We start from the raw sequence: 19,367 nt of genomic DNA on the forward strand, positions 1-19,367 counted from the left end.
CAGCTTATATCACAAAGTTTAGCAGCTACCAAGTATTATGTATGGTATCATGCAGCTGGGAAATGAATCCCCCACCACTAATATATAGAATCATAGAATCAACCAGGTTGGAAGAGACCTCCAAGATCAGCCAGTCCAACCTAGCACCCAGCCCTAGCCACTCAACTAGACCATGGCACTAAGTGCCTCATCCAGGCTTTTCTTGAACACCTCCAGGGATGGCAACTCCACCACCTCCCTGGGCAGCCCATTCCAATGGCAAAATTCTTCCAGTCCTGCAGTAAGTGAAATGCTGCTGAATTAAGACCCAGCTGATGTCAGATGAAAGCACTCCTGCAGACAGACCTGACCGAATCAGACTGTAGGAACTAGGCTAAACAGCTGACCATGCAAGATGTACTAAGGACAAAGTATGGGTGGAATTGCTCAAAAGCCAGGGCACAATAAAGTGTGTTGTGAAGATTCTCCATGGGAACAAAACCTTCCTTTCTCAAAAAGATGGAGGAAAGTTTTTTGGCCTTTAGAACATGTGGCTTCCTCAGCAACAAGAAAACATGTCAAAGCAATAGAAGAAACTATTAATGGAATTTGAGATGACAATTATGCTTTCACTTAATCTTTTACCAAAAATATTTTAGAGGGCAGGGAGTAAGGTATATTTACAAAGCTCCTGTAGATTAACCAGTCCTCAAAACCAAGCCAGTATAGAATCACAAAACTTTGTTTAAAATTTAACACATAGTAACATCAAAACAAACAAATGTTTCCATGGAGACAACTACCTAAATAAATGCTTACAATGGATCCAAGGCATGAAACATCACCCAGGCCTGCCTGCAACATAGTAACATGCCAGTGTAAACAGGAATATTTTTATTTTTCTACCTAATAATGTCACAAAATTAGCAGTTTTATCACAGTGCTTAAACCATGTTCTTACAGTGCTGAGTGGTAACGCTTCTAAAATAAGAGCAGAGGTATTTATATTAGGGCTATTACTATGACCATATTAACTACATATAACAAGTGGAGTATGTGTATGGCATAGCTAATGTATCAAAATTCTCAGAGCAGTTGTTGACCCCAATAAACAAAGAAATCAAAGTTCCTAAGGAACCATGCCAGACTGTTGCTCAGAGATCAGTAACATCTACTCTTCCTTGGTGTTCTGCTTTCCTTAATACAAAACACTCTGAAGTTCTTCGACTGTAGTGTGTTACTGTCTTGCTGGATTAAGAAGAATGATGCCCATACTGCTTTTCATACCAAATGCAGAACACTTCTGTGGCCTTCAACTGTGTCACCAGCGAGCTTGCTTTCTCCAAGGCAGTAAGACCCACTACACTGCCATTTGCCCTCTGCAAGCACAAGACACACAGGCTACATAAAAGTGGCATAAAGTAAGGTAAAAGAAACAAGCAGCTCATGAGGAAAACTTCCAAGAAGGAAGGCAATCATTTCAGCTACTAAAAAGACACTCATGGAATTCCATTTGTCATGAAAGCCATCCATTTGTCACTTAATGCCATGGTCCAGTTGATTGGACAGGGCTGGGCGATAGGCTGGACTGGATTTTAGAAGTCTCTTCCAGCCTGGTTGATTCCATGATTAGTGTATGTCTCTAAATTCAGCAGACTGAAACTGAATCACCCCAAGCCTGAAGCATTCATGGGCTTGTTGTGACTTAAGTGCAGGACCTGGCACTTGGCCTTGTTAGCGTTACAGCGTATTACAAACACTTGAGCAGCTACAGTAATGAAATCTTCCCTTGATGAAAGTTAAAACACTGTATGTGAAATGTGATCTAGATTAAAAAGAATTGCTGACATAGGCTCTCAAGAATGAAAATGTAAAAAAAATACTCAACACATTGTGCAATGCAATTGTGCATTTGTACTTACCAAAGCATGCACATAAGAAAACAGACCTTCCCAATGCAGATGGCAAATTCAGTTAGTGCAAACTGCTGCATCTGCCAGTTAGGCAAGTTTTAATGTTAAAATATTTTTTAATAGAAGAACCTGTACATATAACATGTACATTAGAGTACAGGTGAACAAAATAACAATTAATAAAAAAAATAAGATTCAATTGCTTTCAAATGCAATGCACTTATCTTCTAAACTACTAAATCCTAGACAAAAGAAAAGATGGTGTGCATCTTCCAAGAGAAATGGTAATACTTCACAGAAGTCACAAGAGAAAGGTCTCCAACTGCTGAACAGTCACCTCAGTTCTGGGCCCCTCAATTCAAGAGAGTTGTTGAGGTGCTGGAAGGTGTCCAGAGAAGGGCAACGAAGCTGGTGAGGGGCCTGGAACACAAACCCTATGAGGAGACTGAGGGAGCTGGGGGTGTGCAGCCTGCAGAAGAGGAGGCTCAGGGGTGACCTCATTGTTGTCTACAACTATCTGAAGGGACATTGTAGCCAGGTGGGGTTGGTCTCTTCTCCCAGGCAACCAGCAATAGAACAAGGGGACACAGCCTCAAGTTGTGCTGGGGTAGGTATAGGCTGGATGTTAGGAGGAAGTTGTTGGCAGAGAGAGTGATTGGCATTGGAATGGGCTGCCCAGGGAGGTGGTGGAAGCATCATCCCTGGACGTCTTCAAGAAAAGCCTGGCTGAGGCACTTAGTGCCATGGTCTGGTTGAGCGGCTAGGGCTGGGTGCTAGGTTGGACTGGATGATCTTGGAGGTCTCTTCCAACCTGGTTGATTCTATGATCCTCCCACAGAGGCAGAGACAAGAACCCCCACACTGAGCTGAGACAATCAGAAGAAGATATGCTGACATTTGCCTTGAACCTCAGGTAACCATCATCTCATAATTCATTCATGCAGAACAGAACCAGATTCCTTCTACTCCAGCAGGCACCAAAACTGATACTTCTTTGTGTCTGCATAGACCTATATGCCTACTGTGGAGCTGTTCCACCAGTAACTTACCCAGATACTGACCTGAGAAAGTAATGCTAAGATTTACTATTTTCTGTGATGATAGATACCAAGAAATGTTTAAATCAATGAAAGCCAAAGAAAAGTTGACAATAAACACCAGCACTGTCTGTCACAGGTCAGGGAAATACAAACTCTACCGACTAAACATCCATCACAAGTAAGCGAGTTCACTGACAGCATACTTCATTTTGACAACACAGCTTCCAAAAAATACAAGTTGGGACTCAGAGAGAACATGAATTGATGCAAGAAAGAGGATTGGAGTGTGCATATATAGTCCTTTTAATTGCTTAGATAAGATCCCTGAGGACAAAGGAAACACTGAAAGAAAGAAATCAAATGTGTAATGTCATTCTAAGGAGCACATTTACACTGGAGCACCTTTCAAGTTCAAGGGCCTTTTGTTCTCTGCCCTTCTGTGCTTTGATGCTCTCTAAAGCATTAGAGTGCTTGCAGCAAATTTTCCCAACTACTCTTGTAAACAACTCAGTTTGCATGTCCTCCTCAGTGTTTGTTGTGGAGGCAGGAAATTAACGTGGTTGAGTCAGGAATTATAAAAATAGAATTATTTTATTTTCCTGAAAACCCTGCCCCCAAACTACGTACAAAACTACTTTAGGTTTATTTACAGACTATTATTCGAAAATACAGAGACTTGGGAAGTCAGGAGATGGAAAAGGCTAAGCTATGAACGCAGCTTTACCCACTATCAAATCAGGCTGAGCAGAGAATTAAGGGAACAGCAGGTTTTACTCGCAGAGCTGAGATAGGTATTTGACAATGATCCCTTGCTGGATTTCTCTGCGTCTGGGCTCATTCTCCTGATGCTGCAAGCAACATCCAGTAGCCTGGATGCTTCTGAGTTTGGCAAGTGGCAACACTGAAAAACTCAGAAACATCTCAAGACATGGCTTCCTCAAGACAGAGATTCGTGGAAGTGACACTGTCTCAGCAGCAGCATGGGAGGGCCAAACTGCTGGTTTCCAGAAGGCAGCCAGAAAGTTGGCTGATGATATGGTCCAAGAGTAGCAGGGTCCAGGTGCTGCCAGCAGCTTTCTCAAATGGACCCCAGGACTTGCCAAGCTTGCATCAGAGTGCAAAAGGACGGTATAGATCTGAGAACCATGTAAAAAGATCCACCCAAAAGCAGGGATGGTCCAAAATGGGAATTCTGTCACAGTAGGAACCTGTCCTGTTGGGAACTTTGTCAAGGCAGGAACTCTGTCAAGGGGGGAATCCCCTCACCTTCTCCATTGCTCTATTTATGCTTTTCTAGACAAAACTGTCCATTTGCCATTTTATACCGGGCATGAAAACCCTGCTAACCACCAGCCTGACTCCAGTGTGAGCTTCCACACAGGTCAGCCCACTGTGGGAATGCAATGTGAGAAGGAATAAGCAAAACAGAGAATGCCGAGTTTGGTTCCCACAGCTGGAGGTTACCTTACCTAGGGAAGGACAGGTAAGTGGACATCACCTTAATGAGAAAAACAAGGCGTGGTGTATGCAAAAGTCTGGGCTGTTCTTGCCTAATCATGCTAATGTGTAGGTGTGTGCTCTATGCTCAAGACTACATAATGAGAGCCAGAATGATCTATCAAGGTCTCTGGTAGAATTCACATTGAACTGTGTGGAGTCCACATGGCATTGCTTTGATCGTACTGATCTGTGTGGGACTTGCCCTCGTTCTCCTGCAAACTGCTACAGCCCACATGCAGAAAGGTGCCTCCTGCTGTTTGCCCTTCAAGTCTGAAGGGCCAGGGGGGAGGCAGCTTTTGCACCTTCTTCTCCTCCCCAGGGGGGAGAGGGGGAAGGAATTTGGAGTACTCCGGAACAGTGCTACACCACAGCAGTGGAGAATACAAGCTAAATAAATGTTCATACGAGTTGCAAGCACAATTGAGGTACCTCCCTTAATGTATGTCCTTCAACATGGTGAGGTGTGAGGCAATTTACATAGTTACTATGGTAAAGCAAGGCAGAAAAGGCAAAGCTCTCAGATCAGCTATCAAGAGAAAGTGAAAATGATGCAATTCTACACATAGAACAAGGGAAAACAAAAGAAATAAAGAAATTTTATTTGGAGCTTCATATAGAATATGCCCAAATAGATGAATGTCTTGCCTTGGATTTGACAAGTCTGCAGATCAAGCCCACCTAGCTTTTCAATCTGAGGAGCAAGTTCCACTAAAGCTCTAGTGTACTCACAAGGACAAACTATGGCCACCAAGATAATCCTAACCAACTAAACTGCATCACAGATTCACCATCAGTCTGGTGTAGCCCTACACTTTGAGTAGGTGCTGTGCTGGATCTCAAGACTGTTAGAACAATAGCTTTTAGTACATATCCTGTCTTAGTCTTCTAAGGCTGTGTTTTGACAAGATAAAAGATTACATTCTAACTTAATTTGTCCTGATCACATCTCACCTCTTTGTACAGCATAACACCCAGTTAACTGAAGTCAGTTTAAGATAGCAGGGCAGAAGCTGAAAGCTGTATCCTTAGACAAAGCACCACAGTTTCATAAAGTAATAAGAAAGATATTGGTTGTGACAAAGACACAGAGTGCTTCACAACATTTGTAAGCAACAGAAGATAAATTTAGATGACACCTACAAAACATGCTGGGAAGACAAGGAAATGGCAGAAAGGAACTTACTTGATTTTACTGAAGACAATGTCAACATCTGTGATTGTCACATTCTTTCCATCTATCACATGACAGTCCTTACATAGCTTTGACCAGTTCTTCCCATGCATTTCTTTTCCTGTGGCTCTTGTATCTCCATGGATGGCAAATTTTCTAAAGGCCTCTTCCAGAGCACTTAGTTCTCCTGCCATAGCTCCCTCATGGGAGCTGTTTGAATCACAGGATAATCGTTTCGCTGCTCGGTCCTTTGTTGGATCTGAAGGAGACTTTGGAGGAGTCCTATTTGCAGGTTTGGTTGACTTTGCTTTATTGTCAGCCATTGTGCTACAAAGAAGAGGAGGGTAAACTCATTAATTTTTAACTGGCACTATTTTACTTTCTGTTAAGCTACAGCCTACAGTCCACATCACAAGTGATGGAGATGAAGCAGCCTTTAAAGTTAGCAAGAGCTCAGTGTCCTCCATCATCAAATAACAGTCTACACAGAGAACTATGTAACTGTCCACCTAGCATATTAACAATGCCAAAAAAGAGCAGTCAAGGAAAGAACACTTGAAAATAGGACACAAAAGTAATTTCACCACCCTTACATCAGCCAACAAAAGAACACTTAATGTTTGTTTCATCTTTTCTTTTTTAATGGCAATAATCACCATAGTTGTTCTACTGATGGGAATAAAAGGTGTGCCCCTCACGTTGTAGGCATTATTACCTACTTCTTTTATTTCTGAAGGAAAACCAAACACCTCTTTGTTTTCTTGACTGCAGCTTTTAAATCATTTGTTATTGAAAACTGAAATACCTTGAAAGTGCAGCAAAATACTGACATCATAAGCCTTAGTTTATGTAACAAGAAAGGAAGTCCCAGAAATGCTTAGAAAAGCCTCTCAAGTTTATGGTCAAAGAACTAAAGCTGTGGAATTGATTTGGAATGAACAGCAGTATTTCTGGTGTGCCAGAAGGAGCTCCACTCTTGCATGTGTTGATACCAGAGCACCAGAACACAGGCCACAGTTTTCTTTCACTTGTGGGTGGATGACTGGACTCAACTGACCTGGGAGTGGAAACACAGCCCCACCATTTGGACTGGTCATGGACTGATCCAGACTGTACTGGAACAGAGTGGAGCTCCAGGGCATCTGCAGTGAGCAGTCCTCTATGTACTGCTAAGCAATCTCACTTTGAGTGAGAACAGACAGTGACTGACCTATGATGTCTATTGTTTGATGATGATTACTGCTGTGCATGACACAGATACTATAGAATCAGGGGTGGAGAATGTCATGGACTGAGTTGAACCTGCTGTTGTTATCCACACCATGCCATCTTCAAAAGTGAAAACCGCTAACTGGACCGAAGTATTATGGGCCTTTAAGTTCACACTGCAACATGGGAGGCCCTTCTGTTCTGGGTGCTGCCTCTAAGTTCCAGCTTCTTGGGTGTTGTTTTTTTTCCCACTGGGATGGCAGGGGACAAGGAGGGATGGAGGAGTTGTTTTCTGGCTTGGGCTTTTGGCTCACTTGTTTCTGCTTGCTGCTGCTTTGTGCCATGCTTCTCCTGCAAACAGGTTGAGTTAATTATGCATTTTGTACTAAGTTTACCTAATACTGATCAGTAAACTTTTTTCTGTCTCAATTTTTTTTGGGGTGCTACTTCTCCCTCACTTCTGTGTTGGGCAAATAGCCAGGTCAACCAGCTGGTTGCAGTATGGCCAAAGCATTACTGTTTATTTTGAAAAGATTAATTAAAAAAACTTAAGAGCCTTAATCATAGAACCAACCAGGTTGGAAGAGTCCTCTAGGATCATCCAGCCCAACTTATCACCCAGCCCTATCCAGTTATCTAAACCATGGCACTTGTTCTATCTTACGCTTGAATGCCCAACTAAATTAACATGACAGAAATTTGCTAACTGTAGATGCAAGTTAAGTAGACCTATGAAAATAAAAAAATAAAAGCACAGAGGAAGGGAAAAAAAAAACTGAAGTTAATTAAAAATTAAAATGTAACCAAGTCCCACTTCTATTTCTTTCACACTGTTTGCTCTCCAATATTTTACCTCAAACTGTCCTGAAACTCTCCCAACACAAACTCCAGAACAAGCAGAGTAAAATACAAACTACTCCAAGAATTACAGATGCATAGATTTTTAACAAATAATGTCTAGCTCAGTCAAAAATGATTCATCAGTCTACACACATTTCCTTTGCTATCAAAATGGTGGTGAGAAAACACAAGAGCAAAGTAAAACCACTCCTGATACAATTTATGCAACAGAAAACTCTTCTCCCAGGCAACCAGCAACAGAACAAGGGGACACAGCCTCAAGTTGTGCTGGGGGAAGTCTAGGCTGGATGTTAGGAGGAAGTTGTTGGCAGAGAGAGTGATTGGCATTGGAATGGGCTGCCCAGGGAGGTGGTGGAGGCACCGTGCCTGGAGGTGTTCAAGAAAAGCCTGGCTGAGGCACTTAGTGCCATGGTCTGGTTGACTGGCTAGGGCTGGGTGCTAGGTTGGACTGGCTGATCTTGAAGGTTTCTTCCAACCTGGCTGATTCTATGATTAATAGTCTATTAATAAAGATCTATGATCTACTTCCATCTTTCAGGAAGCTTGACCTCCAAAAGCAGAAGTCTCTTCCAAGACCTCACTACTTTAAATACACTGGAGATGGAAACAAGAACCAAATTTTTTCCAAGCTAACAGAGGCAGAGAAACCAAGGATGGAGCAGGGAGGGCAGTGGAGAAGACAAGCAGAAAGAGACAGACACAGAATACACACTAGCAAAAAAGCAAAGTCTCTATGTTAATGTCTGTATAGGATATTAACCCCCAAAATCACAAAAGAAGGTGGAGATCTGCTATAAGATGTGCAGCTCATATAGTGTTGTGATTTTTATCTTGTGCTACACAAACTTTCTAAGAGGAAAGTTTGCTCTTATTATGAATCCTGTAAAGAAGGTAAGCACTGTCTGAAGAAGGTGCCACTCTGTCTCATCTGAAATTAGAAGCAATAACTACATGCCTGCATTTTGAGGTATTTCCTAAACAAAATCTTTCCTTAGCCAGTGTTAATGCCTTGCTGGCCAATTTGCTTAATTCCACATCATCCATAGCCATAACTCAACTCTTCACAGCACTGCAGAAGAATGTTTTAAAACAAATCAGTAATTTCAAATCATGAACTCAAACCCACACTTGAAAGAGTTTTGCCTGAATCATGTGATTTTTCAAAGTACTATATTACTCTTTTGTCCACACTGAGTCACCAACCCTGGATGTGTTAAATGGTCATCTGGATGTGGTGCTTTGGCATATGGTTTAGAGGTAAGCCTGGTAGAGTTATGGGTTGGACTTAAGTGATCCTAAGGGTCTTTTCCAACCTGAATGTTTCTGTGATCTCTGCTAGTGACATGCAATGTTTTACACAGTTCTCTTAAAGCTTCCCTTAACTTCCTCCAAAGCTATCAGTAGAATCCAGAGTGAAGACATTTCTCCTCTAAGCACATTTCTCTACACGCTAAATGACAACCAGCATACAGTGCAGAAGCCAAATGAGCAGAGAACACTGCAGACTAAGCAAAGCTAACAAAACTCTATCTACATTTAAACACATCCTTCCTGAAAGAGAATTAAATCCTTTCACAGGCTTTGAGCCGAACTGTGCAGACAAACCCCAAGTTCCCTATCCAGCACTATGGACAAGGGCAAGGCTGCTAGATCATACAACTACATTAAGACCTCGAGTAGGACATACACAGAACAATAGAAAGGAGGTTATTCAAGACGGACAATTTCAATGTTTCTCCTTTGCAAAACAGTATTTCAGTCTGTGACAAAGTTGCCTATAACATTACAGGTATAATCTTGAAAGGACACATTATCAAGCATAGAGATTTAAAATAATGGTTGACAAATGGCTATTACTGCTCTATTTCCAAAAAACTGTTGCCATCCATCTACACAGTTACTGCTGCAGCATCAGCTATACACAAAACTAAATTTAGATCTTCATTCTAACAATCCACTTCTTAGAATACTGCCTCTTTATATATGCAAAAACCATAACACCTATAACCAGATACATTTATCTTTCTCAGCAACAGTTCTACTAGAACATTTCTATTTTAAAAGGCACATGCTTACCTCAACACTTAAAACCACACAATAAATACTTAACTCGCTCACTCTTGACTTACAATATACTGCAACACCATCATGTAATCTACACAAGGTTTCAGCTGTAATGGCAAAAGTATAAATACATGCATCCACCATAAATCTAGGTACTGGTGGCCTTATCATGCATTGCTTCCATGATGTGATTATCCCACACTAAGTATTCATCCTGAGCTCTGCTCAGCTGCTAGCACTGGTACAAGAAGAATGAACATGGACACAAATACTTTGCAACTCCACACAAAGGCAAGGGTACAAACTAGTGTCTACAACAGCCTTCACAGAAGACAGTGAACATGACAACAGAACAGGACTCTACTGTTTAGGTAGCACAAAAAAAATACTTGAGAATCACAGATCAAAACAGACTGGAAGACAACAGCTGCTCTTCACAGCAGTTAGTCATACAATTAGTTTACAGCTCCAAATAACATTTTGGGTCTGTCATCACTATAGGGTTCACTGAGTACCAGTTCTCTGACTTGTAGCATTACAATAATATATAGTTTGCTTAGCTTCATCTCTTCATACAGTACACCTTGTCCCCTCTCATCACTCCGTCCCAAGCACACTACTAATCTGAATTTCCATAGAAATACTCCTGCAAAAGTCATGAACAATGAAGATACACTGAATGAAAGAAGATTGTGCAGCAAGATGATGACCTCAAACATGAGCAAGATCGAGGGCTTTGTGTACACCACCCACAGGTGAAAACATCAAGAGAACCAAGGTGATGCTATTGACAGAAAAACTGAGCTAACAGAAACCTAAAGGCTTTGAAAGCACTATAAGATTTAATGGTCACAAAGCATCTAAGAACTGGAGATGGTTTAAGAGCTACAAATCATGAGACTTTACCATGAGAGACTTAAAGAATTCCACCAATGCAGTTTTTCAGGTGACTGAAGTCACTTGGGTGAAGTATCCAAATACTTTTGCAGAGCAACTGCATCACATTGTAAATATTTGTCTCTTTACTGTCAAAGATAATAAAAAGCATGACAACTGAAAATCCAGGCTATGAGAATACAAATTAACAGTCAGACTTCCTTAGAGAAAGACAACCAAATATTGGAAACACTAAAAGTAGCTTCCAAGAATAGCCTCAAATACTTCACATCTTGACATCTGCACACTAGACTTCATTTAATACAGAACACACACTTAGTCAAGCATCTCTGAAAGGCAGAATTCTAGCAAATGTATGTCATTGGTCTCAAATAACTAACTAAAAATAACTAATATATAAATCATATTAGATTGTCTAAAGACCCCTTATGTTCTTCCAGTCTGTTGGTTTGCATGAATGAAGAAAAAAAAAAAAAAGACAACCTGTAAATAGAGATGTTTTTCAACTATCCACAACTCAGTAAAAACAGGAGGAGAATATTTTGCTTGCTAAATCATCGAGAAGTCCTTTCACATCAACATGGTGGTGGTGGAGTCACATCTACATGGAGGTGGTGGAACCACCGTTCCTGGAGATGTTTAAGAAAAGACTGGATGAACACTTAGTGCCATGGTCTAGATGACTGGCTAGGGCTGGGTGCTAGGTTGGAGTGGATGATCTTGGAGGACTCTTCCAACCTGGTTGATTCTATGATTCTACATGCTCCTGTACAATGAAATGTTTGGGTTCTGGTCCTTCTTATAGTGAAATTGGATGAGAGGCGCAGACAAAGATTTGGTTTTAACTAAACAGTAATCAACAACAAAGTAATGCTTTTGTGAACAAGAGGTCTTAGCATTTGAATTTTCATTGCAAGACTTTCTTAGCACTAATGCAATAAAACACCATCCCTCAACTATGCATATCACAGGATATTAGGGGTTGGAAGGGACCCAAGGAGATTATCGAGTCCAGCCCCCCTGCCAGAGCAGGAGAGCAGGACCACACAATCTAGCACAGATCACAGAGGAACACACCCAGACAGGCCTTGAAAGTCTCCAAAGAAGGAGGCTCCACAACCTCCCTGGGGAGTCTGTTCCAGTGCTCTGTGACCCTTACAGTAAGGAAGTTCCCCCTTGTGTTGAGGTGGAAGCTCTTGTGCTACAACTTACACCCATCGCTCCTTGTCCTGTCACAGGGAGCAAGTGAGCAGAGCCTGTCCCCCCCCTCCAGACCAGACCTCAGATGTTTATAAACATTAAAAAAAAATTAAAATCTTGTTTGAACTACAACAATCATTCAGGAAGTCAAGAAAAAATTATACCCTTGTATATGCACTGTGTAAAGACCATATTTATATTGGAACATTTTAACACCTTCTGAATGTACAGTTACTTTCACTATTTTGAAGTACTTTGATAACCAAACTACAATTGCAATGGGAAATTCATGCAGTACTTCTAGGTATGTGCAATTTGGAGTGAGCAGGGTGATGTATTCCCTAAGAAACTTCGTTCTGTTGAAGGTGTATTTGCTACTTTTTTTTTTTGGGGGGGAGGGGGCATATGAGAGAACAAAAGAGCTAAACCAGCATACAGAAAACACTGGGGAAATAGCAATGTGATTTTTGTCTGTGTACTGCTGCAATTTGGAAACAAAAACTGTTCCAAAGTGTTTTGTTTTTTTTCCTTACCTTGAAACATAATGAATGGTACAAATTAAGTAGCTTTACAATAAAATATTTCACATTGGTTTGATGCATTTTATTATTTCGATTTTCAGCATTTAGTCAAGGTATTTTTTTAAATCTCCCAATACCAAGCCACTACTCATGTTTCAAGTGTGTCCTTTGATACCAGAACATCCCTAAAAGAACCATATGACTCTTAGATTAAGTTCTAGAATTCCCTTTGCTGTAGCAGAAAACACAAAGTTGAACGAAACACGCACATGTATCTACATATCCTTCTTAACAGCAGCTGCACTCCCTTTTGTGTACCCTTTACAATGTCTTGTTCTGCATTTTGGATCATGACCTTTTGGGGATTAGGCCTAAGTTACTGTTATATTGCATCAAGCACATTGTGATGGTTTGGGTGTTGTTCCCCCACCACCACTTTAGAAATCACTCAGACTAGACTCGGCCAGCTCTGGAAGTATGAATGAAGCTTATATTTACAGCTAGCACAATATACAAGCAGATATTTACAGTATATACAGTTATTGACAGAAATACACAAGGTAAAAGGTAATACAGAAACACAACAGCCCTCCCAGAAACCTGAGTCCCCAGGAGGGGCTCTCAACCACCCCTTCACCTTACCCCTGCCCCTCTCAACCTTACCCCAGTCCCAAGGAAGAATGGAGGTTTGGCCAGAGGGGTTAGGAAGCAAAGTGGATTAGCCCAAAATGGAGGGTGAGGTTAGAGAGAGTAAGATGCAGCTCAACCAGCAGCTCGAGTGAGAGTGAAGTGCTACGTGTCTTATCTATGTTTTGACTTACAATTTTATACATCTCAGCAAGCCTATGAGGGGAGTAGACATCACCATTGTTTTCATTTCACAGCCTATGATCTAATCCTTCTCACCAAAACATTCTAGCCTGCTGCATAGAATCAACCAGGTTGGAAGAGACCTCCAAGATCAGCCAGTCCAACCTAGCACCCAGCCCTAGCCAGTCAACTAGACCATGGCACTAAGTGCCTCATCCAGGCTTTTCTTGAACACCTCCAGGGACAAACTAGCACACACATTAATTGAGATCCCTGACCACAGCTCCTAGACACCAGGGGAATAGAAACAGTAAGCAAAATATTTCTTTTCAGCTAATTGGCAGAGGTACCTAAAAGCACTTATGTCCGTTGTAATTATGCCAGTATGGCAGACAAACACTGTGGATGAAAATTATGCACCTGTTCTGGGGGAAGAAAGAAAAAAATCTCTCTTTGTTGCTTGCTGAAAAGAGTCCACTTCATTTATGCACAATCTGCAAGCAGCGCTCATGTACAAACAGAAAGGATGTGGCATTGAACAACCACACTACAGGAAAAACAGCTTGTGTTGTAAATTATTCTTCACCCAGCAATACAGCCTTCTGATTTCAGTCATATTCTCACACTGAAGGCTTACATAATCAGAGTACACAAATGAAGAAAAGCATCTGACATTATTTTGTGTCCCACCTGAGATCAGGTTATCCAGTTTAAACACCGTATGGTTTATTCTCTAAAACATTCTGAGGTATATTAAGTGCAAGTAATTGCCTCTACTTATAATCAGAAAACACTAATCTCAGTATAAATTGGCCTATGAGACTGCCTCCCTCCTTAAAACAAGCTTTGTTACTTCTTTCCACCCTTTTTTCTTCCTCCTTTTTTCATCCTTTCAAATTAAATTCAAAGATAGGAAGTAAAAATAACTTCTTGCATATAGCTGCCTACAGAAAATAATTGGAAGGAATACACTTACCATAAAAAAGACATTATTATTCACCACAGAGTCAATCCAGACTTTAAGTTGGGCACAGAAACAACTACTTGGTGGATGTACATTTCCATTTATAAATGTATTTTCTTACATTTACGTGGGCCAAGTGCAAGCAGTGCAGGAGATTCCTATGTGAGCTTTATCTGCAATTTGATCCTCGCATGGCATGCTGTCTAAGCATCACGTTGTACTAGGATTTAATACTGGACATTCACTTCAGCAGTTACAAATGATGAACTATTTAAAAGCCATATGACTGTGACCATAGAGGTACAGAGATGTTGAAAAACAGCATTTTGGTGTGGTTCTGGGAAGGGGCAGGTTGAGAAAAGGTTGGGTTTTTTTCAAAGGGTCACTGAGATTTTTAAAATAAACAGATTTTATAGATTTGATACACAGTCATGCTATTTGAAGCCTGAGGCTATAAAAGTGTAGGGGTATTGCTATTTCTCTGGTTCGCCCTCAGGTTCCCACAGCACTAGAGACAAAACAAAAACCAAACAAAAGGCAATTAAACAAACAAACGACAGAAAGAAACAAACCCAAACAAGCAAAAAAGCCAAACTTTCTTGTCTCATCATCTTGCTAACACCTGCCAGACCTCTAAAGCATGCTACTTAACGATGCTAATTGAGAAAACAGGGTGAACCCTCGGCAGAAGTCAGTGAAAACAAGCCTCAGATCATGTGTTTCATTTCAGACCGGGGGGTTGGGTTTGCCCCTCCTTTTTTTTTTTTTCCCTGTTGTAATAAATATATGAGTAGTTATGCAATACTCTGTAGAGTCTGAAATAATCTCATCCCCTAAACCTGCATATTTACACCCCGCAAAAGACGGTGGGGGGGATTGCTTGCCAGCAGCTCCTGCGGCAAGATTCAAAGCTATCAACGTTTAAGACGCGCACTTCACAAACGCGGGTCCAGCACCTCGCAGCACACACCCAACTTGGCCGTGGAAGAATTTCACCCACGTACAACAGCTTTCACCCAGCACTGGAGAAATCCTTATTGACGATTAGGGAGGTGGTGGTTTATTTGTTTTCAAACCAACTCGCCGGGATCACAGGTTCATTGACAGGATTTTGCTTTGCTCTAGGCAAAATCCTTTGGAAAGACCTCGTCCCCTTCATCCTAGAGCACTACACTTCATACGTATGCTGCAGTACTCAGTCTCCCACGCCCGATTTTCGTGGAGGGCGTAATAAAAAAAGCGGTACTCGGAGACGAAACCCCTTCAGCTAACGCTGGGGCATTGGGGAAAAAAAAGAACACATCGCCTTTACCCATCAATCTCCATAAAAGGGATCCGTTTGCTTGGCAGAGGAGCACGAAGAGGCAGTTGCAGCGGCTGAGACTTTGCTGTCGTCTCTAGATTAACAGCCAACAGCAGAATATTCACGCAGCTCCTCTGGGAGACGCCCGCAGGTAAAGCCGGGCTTGCCAACCTCCCACAGCCAGTCTCCAACATGGCCCATCCATCCACCTGCTGCTGCAGCGCTGCCGGGAGCCGGCGAACAGACGCCCTAGCCCCGCACAGGCTACGGCCGCGGGTGCCCTCCCCGATGGCGGCGGGAGGTGCCGCTGCCAGGGCCCAGCCCAATAAGGCAGGCAAAGGAGTACAGCTCTGCACGGAGCTCCTCTCTTCGCCGAGCCCGGGAGGATGCAGAAGAATGGGGAAGGCGATTCATCCTGCACACGAACGCTGCTGCTGGTGGTGGTGACGGTGCTGCTGCTGCCTTTACCCGCAGCCCCCCGCGAACGTTACATAACGGTGGGGTGAGGCAGCGCAAGAGTGGAGGCCTCCAGCCCGAGGCAGCTCTGCCAACGCGCCCGCCCCCTCCCCACGCGTCTCCGTTACCTAAACAGAAGTCAATTAGCCAGCGCACTAAAGACAGGACGCACCGAGGTACAGACACCACCCGCACTTCCCATCCCCAAAAAAGGACTCGTCGCGCCCGCCCCCTCCCTCGTTAGCTAAATAGAAATCAATTACCCGGCGCACTAAGAAGGCAGGAGGCAGTAAGAAATACACAAACCAGCCCCGCCACTGGGAAAAAATAAAATTGGGGGGAAAAAGGAAGAAGAAGACAAGGGGGAAAGGGTTCGTCTCGCCCACCTCGCAAAGGGTGCCCACTCACCACCGACTCTCGAGGGGAGGCAAGTTACGCCAGCCCGAGCTGACACTCGCCCAGGCAGGCTCCAGCGCTTTCGGCAGCCTGTGTCAAGCCGGCGCGGCGGCTCCGCCAGGCACCGCCCTCGCTGCCCGCCCCTCTGCCGCTCGCCTCCATAGGCCGGGCGGGCTGACCGGCGGGAGGCCGCTGCCGCCCTCTGCGGAGGCTGAGGTAATGAATTAGCACAGAAGGAGCTGCTGCCGCTGCTGCTGCCTTAAATGGCTGGTTGCGCTTGGCGATGGCGCTGGTCTGCTCCTTCCTGCTCCCCGCTAGGCAAGAGAGGAGTGAAGGCAGGTAGAGGGGTCCGCTGCCCTCGCCAAGACCTGGAGGCAGTGCGAGGTCTGCCAGTGACTGCCCCGGCCTGGATGGCATGAGAATCAAGGCCTGGTTCCAACGGTTTTCTCCATCTCCAGCATCCACTTGGTCACGGGAAGACTAAGGGGTGCTACAGTCCTTCGTCTGTTTCATGTTTTCTTCCTCGCCATGCGGACACAGCAAACCCTTGTGAAGCTTGAGCAGGCTTGATACTCAAGAAGGGTCCCTGCCATACAGCTGTACAACAGATTATGGCATGGACTCTGTTAAATCAGAGCCTAGTTCTGAAGGTAAATTATCAATGCAATCTAGATTAACAAGAAATAAGGTGTGGTAAATCACCCAGTAGAAACTATTCTCATGATGTTTAGTAAAGGGCTGGACATACATTGTTTTCAGTTACACAGTTTATCATGTAATCTCATTCTTCTGGTGGAATATTCTGTCCCAAAATGTGCCATCAGTCTTAGTAAACATGCAGAATCAGAGCACTCCAATTTAATTGTGTGATAGAATTCAGACAAATTGCACAATTTGTTCTTCATTAAAAAAAAACCAAAAAACTTTTGCCTCAATTTTTTTGGTGTCTCAAAAAGGGCTTGCTCTGACACAGCTCACAAAGTTAAAATATCAGATGGTGTTATGCTCTTAAAGCAACAGACACAGCAGAATCAAGATTGCTGGTGACAAACACACTGACTGCAAGATGATCTCAGGATGAATAAATCCTGGGTAACATCTGACAGTTGGAGATGCAAACTTTCATAATGGCTCTAATAGTAATGCAGCAGAAGTTAAGATGCACATTGAAGGCACAATTCTCACCAAGAAAAGTGTCCTTGTCTTAGTGGAGGAAAAGACCTCAAAGATCATCAAGTCCAATGATCAACCCAAACCCAGCATACCCACTAAACCATGTCCTGAGGTACCATGTCTACTTGGTTTTTTGAAAACCTCCATAGATGGTGATGCCACCAACCTCCCTGGGCAGCCTATTCCAACACCAACCTCCCTGGGCAGTCTATTCCAGCATCAACCTCCCTGGGCAGCCTATTCCAGCATCAACCTCCCTGGGCAGTCAATTCCAACACCAACCTCCCTGGGCAGTCAATTCCAACACCAACCTCCCTGAGCAGTCTATTCCAACACCAACCTCCCTGGGCAGCCTATTCCAACACCAACCTCCCTGGGCAGTCTATGCCAACACCAACCTCCCTGGGCAGTCTATTCCAGTACCAACCTCTCTGGGCAGCCTATTCCAACACCAACCTCCCTGGGCAGCCTGTTCCAATGCCTGGCCACTCTTGCAGTAAAGAATTTATTCCTAATGTCCAATCTAACCTACTCTGGCACAACTTGAGGCCATTTCCTCTCATCCTGTTTCTAGTTACTCGGCAGAACAGACTAACACCCATCTCACTCCAACCTCTTTTCAGGGAGCTGTCAAGAGCAGTAAGCCTCCTCAGCCTCCTCTTCTCTAGAGTAAGCAATCCCAGCTCCCTCAGCCACTTCTCATAAGACCTGTCCTCCAGACTCTTCACCAGCTTTGTAACTTTTCTCAGCAGATGCTCCAGCACCTTAGTATCTTTCTTGTAGGGAGAGGCCCAAAACTGAACACTCAAGATGCAGCCTTCACCAGTGCCAAGTACAGGAGCAATCCCCAGTCCTCCTGGCCACACTGTTTCTCATGCACATCAGGATGCTGTTGGCTTTCTTGGCCACCTGGGCACACGCTGGCTCATCTTAAGCCAGCTGTCAACCGGCACCCCCACGTCCTTTTGTGCTGGGCAGCTTTCCAGCTCTTCTGCCCTGAGCCTGGAGCATTCAGGGGTTTGTTGTGACCCAAGTGCAGGACTCACTATTAGCCTTGTTAAATCTCATACAACTGACCTCAGTCCATCAATCCAGCCTGTCCATGGCCCTCTGCAGAGCCTTCCTATTTTTGTCCCACCCAATTTGGTGTCATCCAAAGCAGACCAAATAATTGGATCAGGATTTAAGAAACCTGATTCCAGTAGAGTAATTTGTGCAAGATTTTCATGGAGCAGCTAGCAACATGCTCATCTCTGTCTGCATCTGTTTTGTGGACATAAATTGGGGACAATCCATTTACACTGAGTATATCTATGACTCAGAGATATATTGTAGCACAAACCCATTACTTAAATAAGGAAAAAACATAGACTTCATTCATTGATGTGAAGGTTATGACACAATGCAGTTCTTTAAGAAAATAAAAAAGGAGGGGGGGAAAGCCCCAAACTAAACCAATCCAAACCAAACCTTATCAGGCAAGCACTTCCACCACTCTATGAAGGGACAGATGTCACATTCAAAAGTCCACAGTTCTGAAACAACTGCAAATAGCTATATTTTGTGTAATTTCATACAATGGATAAAGACTGAAGGAGCTGCTGCAGCCTTATTAATTTTCTGACTTACTTTTAATACTGTTAACTCTCAAAAAAAAGTTTTGTTGTCTAGTTTTGGTTGTTTGTTCAATTTATCACATATACTCCAAGTGCCGCTCTTTTTTTAGGTTGATGTTTATTCAAAGCCCTAAAATAGTGTCAGGAGGAGATATAATCACAAGAGAAAATGACCAGGAAATGAACCTCAGAACTGCAGAAAGGGTAAGCATCTGTGAAGTCTAATACCAAGCATTCAACGTTGCAGTTAAAACAGTAAACACAACCTGATGGTATTTACATGGAAATGGTCCC

General features: G+C 43.1%; 1 protein-coding gene across 3 annotated transcripts in view; it reads right to left on the reverse strand.

Annotated features, from left to right (window-relative positions):
* The window catches only part of TPPP (tubulin polymerization promoting protein), a 35,862-nt gene extending 19,358 nt beyond the window's left edge, over positions 1 to 16,504 (reverse strand). Inside the window, exons 1-2 of one of the 3 annotated variants that reach the window (XM_064161174.1) lie at positions 16,297 to 16,504; positions 5,616 to 5,930 (exon numbers count right to left, since the gene is read on the reverse strand). In XM_064161174.1, the coding sequence (XP_064017244.1) occupies positions 5,616 to 5,926 (311 nt within the window). In that variant the 5' untranslated portion in view covers positions 5,927 to 5,930; positions 16,297 to 16,504. Of the gene's footprint in view, positions 1 to 5,615; positions 5,931 to 15,441; positions 15,980 to 16,274 lie in introns of those variants that run through there. The other 2 variants (XM_064161173.1, XM_064161172.1) reach the window with 2 other exon arrangements.
* Between the last annotated feature and the right edge of the window lie 2,863 nt (positions 16,505 to 19,367).

Source organism: Pogoniulus pusillus, chromosome 21, assembly GCF_015220805.1.
Source record: "Pogoniulus pusillus isolate bPogPus1 chromosome 21, bPogPus1.pri, whole genome shotgun sequence".
Taxonomy (NCBI): Eukaryota; Metazoa; Chordata; class Aves; order Piciformes; family Lybiidae; genus Pogoniulus; species Pogoniulus pusillus.